The 7,446-nt window shown below is 35.6% G+C and overlaps 1 protein-coding gene across 1 annotated transcript; it reads right to left on the bottom strand.

Moving 5' to 3' along the window:
* Positions 1-2,529: 2,529 nt before the first annotated feature.
* On the bottom strand, positions 2,530-6,794 carry LOC115982862 (N-acylneuraminate-9-phosphatase-like). The gene is made up of 6 exons (XM_031105597.1): positions 6,645-6,794; positions 6,389-6,550; positions 5,908-6,081; positions 4,016-4,375; positions 3,568-3,654; positions 2,530-3,114 (listed from the first exon to the last, which is right to left on the bottom strand). Exons 1-4 carry the CDS (start codon positions 6,777-6,779, stop codon positions 4,367-4,369), a joined length of 480 nt encoding a protein of 159 aa, XP_030961457.1. The 5' UTR covers positions 6,780-6,794; the 3' UTR covers positions 2,530-3,114; positions 3,568-3,654; positions 4,016-4,366.
* Positions 6,795-7,446: the final 652 nt, after the last annotated feature.

Here is a 7,446-nt window from a genome sequence, read left to right as displayed (position 1 = left end):
GGGTGTAGACTCTACTGATCGCCGGATTATACGTTATATGCCATACACATATCTAATGAGTGAGGATGTAGACAAATGGACCCAGTCACATGATGGTGGAAGACGTTACGGGGCAATGACAACCAATATCTCTGAGTGCTTTAATGGGGTTCTTAAAGGTGCCCGCGGTTTGCCCATTGCTGCAATGGTTGAGTTCACTTATTTTAAACTTGTTGCATATTTCCACGATAGACATAAACAAATTACTTCTGATCTCTCTCGAGGTAAGGTGTGGAGTGATTATGCAATGGAGATCTATAACAAAAATGAGCAGAAAATTGCAGGACACACTCTGAGGAATTATAATCATGCAGAGGGTATATATCAAGTGGTTACCCCGTATAACGACCATAGAGCTGGAGGGGGAAATCACAGTCATGATGTGCGCATATTTGATAGAACCTGTGGTTGTGAAAAGTGGCAAAACTTGAAGATCCCTTGTTCGCATGCAATTAAAGTTCTTAAAGCTCTGCATCTCGATGCGCCCAGCTATATTGACCCATGTTACAGTCTGAACAACGCCATTCTCACATATTCACATAATTTTGTGGTGCCAAAGTCAGAGTCATTATGGAGAGACGTTCGCGGACCACGGTGGGTGCCTGACCCACGATTGTTGCGGGCCAAAGGTCGTCCTACGATGTCAAGAATAAGGAATGAAATGGATGGGGTACGGCGAGAACGGGGAAGCCGGAGGGAAGATCCGGAGTTGAGGGAGATTCAACCGAGGCAACGATGTACAGTGTGTCATCAAGAGGGGCATAACCGTAGATGTTGTCCCAATTCCCATGGGGCTTTGACAAGTGGTAGTGCTATGAACTAGGCAAGTGCCGTCACTGTTTTTATATAATATACTCAGAATGTCATTTGGTTTTTGTTCTTTGCATTTGGAAACTAATAACCGTATTTCATGTTTGTCAGGCAAGCGGAGACTTTATTTTCGTAAGTGACATTGTACGTGGGACTTGTCGTTATCTTCTGTATGGACAAGCTAGGTGATTATGTAGAGTATGTTGTATCAGTATGGACAAGTGTTAGGTGACTATGTATAATATGTTATATCCGCTAGGCGAATATGTAGACTATGTTGTATTAACTTAGTTGTTATTTTGTTTATTGTTGTAAATTACGAATAATTGAACTCTTTGCTATCCATTTTACTCGTTACATTAGTTGCGTGATGCAGCTTTTTCCTATAATACGAACAATGATATTACTTTGGCAAGTTCAACCACAAGGCCCTTCTAGTATTGAACTGCCATTGTGTGCTAAGACTTTTGTCCAACAATCATTTTATTGAATAGTTACTGTTTTAATTTGGTTGTAAAACTTTAATGTATGCTCCCTTCGCCTATCATACGTATGTAGTTGTTTGATGTGTTCTGGACCCTGGAAAATTTGCTGCAGGGGAGAAAACTAATTCTGGTCCATGCACCTGTGGCAAAAAAAAAAAAAAATCCCAGTAGAACTCAAGTATCTAAGACTCGATTTCTATTTATGGAAACCGAGTATAAAATACTCGAGTTCTATTGGGATTTTTTTTTCCTTTTTCTTTTTACCCCAATTTGAGAACTAAAAAACGTAATTCAATGTGGTAAATAATTCTGGTCACCTGCGGCCAAAAAAGAAAAAAAAAAAATTCCCAGTGGAACTCGACTATGTTATACTCGGTTTCCATAAATGGAAATCGAGTCTAAAATACTCGAGTTCTACTGGGATTTGTTTTTTCCTTTTTTTTTTTACCCCAATTTGAGAACTAAAAAACGTAATTAATGTGATAAATAATTCTGGTGACCTGCGGCCAAAAAAGAAAAAAAAAAAAATTCCCAGTGGAACTCGAGTATCTATACTCGGTTTCCATAAATGGAAATCGAGTCTTAGAGACTCGATTTTCCATTTATGGAAACCGAGTTCATAAAATACTCAAGTTCTACTGGGATTTTTTTTTCCCCTTAGAGACTCGATTTCCATTTATGGAAACCGAGTATAAGATACTCGAGTTCCACTGGGAATTTTTTTTCCCCTTTTTTTTTTTACCCCAATTTGAGAACTAAAAAACGTAATTAATGTGATAAATAAGGTGACCTGCGGCCAAAAAAGAAAAAAAAAAAATTCCCAGTGGAACTCGAGTATCTTATACTCGGTTTCCATAAATAGAAATCGAGTCTTAGAGACTCGATTTCTATTTATGGAAATCGAGCCTCTAAGACTCGATTCCCATTTATGGTAACCCAAACTAGAGTTACTGGGATTTTTTTTTCAATTTTTTTTTATTACCATTGAGAACTAATTTCAGGTAATTTTTTACTAAACCACCAACATCGAAGAGTAAAATTACCTTGTAAATCCAAAAATATAACTGAAATGAACAAAATAAAATTATACAATCTGGTTTTTTAGTTTTCAACTGCCAACATCTAACTAACCCAACCCTGTAAATCCAAAAAAAAAGAAAAAAAAGAAAAAGAAAAGAAAATCAACATCTCGTTATGGAATTAACAAGACTATACTTATCATTCTATCCAAATCCATCCAAAAGAGTTGAGATTGTTTAAATTGAATAAAATACTGGCAATCTTTACAAGAATGAAAGCCTATTTTGACATGCTTGCCAAATACTTACAATAAGAGATGAATCTGTTTAAATAGTTGAGGTCACAATAAAGAAAAGTACCAAAAACTAAACAACCCAAGCTGCATAATGAAAACACACACGATACATTTATTTTATTTGATGCTTCAAATCCATCTAGCTGGTTGAGAAGCTCCAGCATAGTCCGCTGCACTTCACTGTCACCATTGCCACTACCAGTTTAAATGCAGAAAGTAAAAGGGTACACGAGGCAAACCTCCTTTATCTCTTTAATTTGCTGGTCAAGACCGCCAATCATGTCATATGTGGAATCTGGAACCTTTTCAACTTTCAATGCCATGAACCAATGGATCAACTTTGCTTTGCAAGATTAAATGAAGCACATAACTGTCATTACGGAGAGCAACTCTTGTTGATGGAGTTATCTTGGTGATATCGATATTTTTATCAATGTCAACAACATATTTCCGTTCAAGATGAACCTGGGAAACAAGATGAAACATTAGATAAAAATGTATTCAAACTGTTTTCAAACCATCTCTTATTAACAAAAAGGCACTCCTAAGGCACTCCTTGTGCATGTAATAGTCTATTCCCTTGCTAAAATATCATTACGTTTCAAAAAAATAAATAATTAAGGCACAGCTGCAAATTTACAATAATTAAACACATATTACATAAAAATGTATCACAAAAGAATATTTAACAAAATAAACAGAGATGCCAGTGGTATTTAAAAAACTTCAACAAAGTGTAGGCACCCCCATGTGCTTCATAATCCATACAAAGAACAGAGCTGTTGGCTGTGTGTGAAGAACAAAGCCACGGATCAATTATATTCAGGGTGGTGGAGTGAAACAAAACATTAACATGGAGACACACTACTTCCATAGCTTCCGCAATGACATGTTTTTCTCAGTCTCCTTCTTCATTACCTTTGCCACTACCATCTCAAAATCTTCTTGTGTTACATCAACCCTCCTCTCCCACAGAGCAAACATCCCAGATTCTGTGCACACAGCCTGCAACAAAAAAAAAACGAAAAAAATCTGTGACAATATGATTATGCACAGAGAAAACACACAATCTTTCACTTCTGAAGACTTTAATAGCCCAGTGCAATAGGTCGTTATGGAATTAACAAGACTATACTTATCATTCTATCCAAATCCATCGAAAAGAGTTGAGATTGTTTAAATTCAATAAAATACTGGCAATCTTTACAAGAATGAAGCCTATTTTTGACATGCCAAATACCCCCATCCCAAATAATCATCACAGCAATCATTGCAGTACTAGCAAATCAGCATAGCACCCACTTCAGTCAGATTTCCATGATTAGTTAACAACTACTTTGCGTCAATACTTCTAAATGTTTCTTACCAGGCAATGATATGGAATTTCTTTAGATACTTCCATCACATCAGATGCTTCATAAATAATCATGAACTTCGAAAATACTTTAAGGAAAGTAATGGGATAAGCATCAGGTACACCATGATTGGTAGGATCCAAGGAAACTGATGAAAAGGCTGATGAGGTTCAAAAGTGAGATATTCTGGATTGTTGGACTCCAGAAAATCATTACCGATGGTCTAAACCCAACATGTTTAACACTCAGATTCAGTCCATCCGTAGTGATTTTCTGGCGTCCAACAATCCAAAATATCCCACTTTAGGACCTCATCAGCCTTTTCATCAAGCAGCGTAGTGACTCAAGCAGCGTATGACGCTTCATGACAACTGTAATACAATGAATAAAGTCAAAAATCATACAAAGTGAAACCCAATATAACTAACTACAAACAAATGGTAGAAACCTAGTAAAAAATTAGTTCATACCCATTCAAATAAATAATGCAAAGCATTTACGTAGACAAAAAGGCTCATATTATCATTTGTTATCATAATAACACCACTAGTATTTGGTTTTCTATCTACAGAAGGGGGATTTGAAATTACATGAATTTGGTTTAGCATTTACAGCAGAAGCAACTGGTTTTCCAGGTCTATCTTCCAGTCCAATAGTTTTTACACGTTTAGCAGTAGAACCAAAACATGTATTTTTTGTCAGCGGATGACACTTAGAAGTGACATTCTGAGCTACAGCAATAGTCCTGCCTTGTTTTGGTGCCAGGTATGAAATTGATGGCTTCCTCAGCTGGAAGAAACTTTACGTTTGCCTTTTCAATGGCTTTTTGCACTTCAGGATGAACTTGCATGCCTTTGTCTCTGTTCAATATGCTAGGTCCTGAAGAACATAGAGCATTAGATTGGACATTTCCTTGATTGACCATGGTACAGGAGTTTAACATTGGATTCTTAAGCATCTAATTTGGATGGGCTTCTTTTCATCTTGAAACTTAGTCATCAAATTTTAAAGTTACAGCTGTACTTTAACACAATAAACAAAATCGCTCATCCAAACACAAACATATTATTCTTTGAACCAGATCAGGTGAAACCATGCTACTAATTGATTAGCATTCTTCAAAAACCACAGGCTTCGAACTTTCTTGGGAAGAGTTTTCATGGAATATTCTAAAGGCAAACGAAAAATTATGAATATTGTTTTTTCAATAACAGAAGACTCCAAACATGAATGAATTATATATACAGATGGCAAGAAGAAGGAAAAATTGCATTATAACAACCATCTAGTGGCATTCTTAATTGAAGTACACCAAGCAGTCTACTCTCCCCTGTGCTGAGACTAATCATATATACTGATTGCAGGGAAAAAAAAGAATTCTACTTAAGAAACCTTGTTCTTAATAAAGTCATATAAACAATCAACTATGTTCTCAAGACAAAACACTAGTGTTTGCTGCCATTATTCTTACATAAGTGTTTTTTTTTTTTCTTATTCGTTTTTAAATACGCCATAACCATATATTTATGTATTTGAGTTAGATTTGGATTTGGCTACAGTAATTGGATTTAAGTCAAATCATCTTTGAAATGTAAGTGAGAGGGAGTGTATATGGTACTTTGCTGTAACTTTATTCAGCGTTATTTACTAATGCTGAGGTTATTAAGATCTTTTTTTTGATAAGTAAATTAACATCCTCACACACACACACACACTGACACACAGCTCTTTACTTCAAAAGACAGTTGCAAGAATCATTAAAAGAAGTAGCTAGAAGAATATGAACCAGAGATATAACCACTATGTTCTCTTCCTGAAATATACCGAAACTTAAAAAATTACATGGAAAAAACACTCATCCAAGTAATTCCCAGGAAAATAAGAGATGCAAATGACAACCTACCTCCTTAAAAGAGTGAACTTCACTTCCCCAAAGCCAAGCATCACAGCCTGCATCTGTAGCACCCCATATATCATTCCTACGGTCATCCCCTACATGTACAGCATCCTCGGGCTTTACTCCCAATAAATCACAAGCTTTTAGAAATATTGTTGGATTTGGCTTCTCTGCTTCAACCTGTTTAAGGGAGAGAGAATCATAGTCAAGACCATAGATAGTAGAGGAAAACAAATTGTTCATAAGAAAAGTGCACCATTAGATTGCTAATACAATTATGATATATGTATGACATTATTTCTTGAAGTTTAAATGACTTCATTGAATGTAATATGGATCAGTGTACATATGCATGTGTATACATATCAGAAAGATAAACCTCATACACATGCCGCTAGCCATCCCATTGTGTGTATGAAAGGGGGTAATAAAAAATAAAAAAAAATAAAAAAAAAACTATATATAATGAAGAAATCAATGGACATACTTCAGCTGAAACTGCCACAGCATCAAACCAATGGTCACAGTTTAGAGATCGCATTAAAGGTCTTAACCGATCGTCAAAATTTGACACAACACCCAACTTCACGCCTGCTTTCCTAAGAGCTTTAAATACATTCTCAGCATCAGGATCACAGAGGTGCCAAGCCTATGGAAAGAAAAATTGGAGAAAGAATTATAACTACATAAGTTTAAAACTCAAAGCATGCAATTTATAAAAGCTAATTTAGAAATGACCCAACCTTGTTAGTGCTATAGTAGTTGTAAAGTTCTTCAAAGTACTGGGAATCTGAACAGCCAGTGGAGTAACTGACTATATATTGCCAGAAAGGCCTTGCATCATTGACATATCTGCAATTGAAGAAAAACAAAAACATTATTGATTAAGATAAGAGATCCTCAACAAACATGACAGAAAAATTGCTACCTTTTGCAGTTCTGGTAATGGGAATGTGAAGAATATCATTCTTAATAATGTTCAATTTTAATTATTTACAAGCTAAGGGCTTAAGAAATGAAAACAGGTAGAAGTGTGTCCATTGCCACTGTTTAAGAACCTGAAAACATGGCACGTAGGAAACAGACTTTACATTGGACCCTTTAAAGATAATAAGCAAGAAAATAGGGTGACCTTAACAAGGTCACAAAATCTAGATTAGACTAATGTAGTTATGTTTCCCAATTCGCCTTAGACTAATGTAAATGACTCTGCTGTTTTTGTTATTTTTGTTGCCGGAAGATTAGGCTTTGCAAAATCTGGAGCTAGGAGTTTAGCCTTTGTAGATGATAACAGTTTTGAGTATGATGATATTATTGTATATAAGGGCCAATTCTACAAAAAGACAATCAAATCAAAAAGACAATCAAATGATACCCTTTGGCAGAACTACATGGTCCAAATAAAAGTAGCAATGAACAGGGAAACAAGGCAAGTTACGAACACGTCTATCAATAAATATTGTAAACATGACAATTACATTGACATGCAGTTAAGTATTTTAACTATATCAAAACCTTTGCAATCAAAGAGAAACATACATAGGT

The sequence above is a fragment of the Quercus lobata genome, chromosome 3 (assembly GCF_001633185.2).
Source record: "Quercus lobata isolate SW786 chromosome 3, ValleyOak3.0 Primary Assembly, whole genome shotgun sequence".
Classification (NCBI taxonomy): Eukaryota; Viridiplantae; Streptophyta; class Magnoliopsida; order Fagales; family Fagaceae; genus Quercus; species Quercus lobata.
This window is presented reverse-complemented; position numbering and strand designations above follow the sequence as displayed.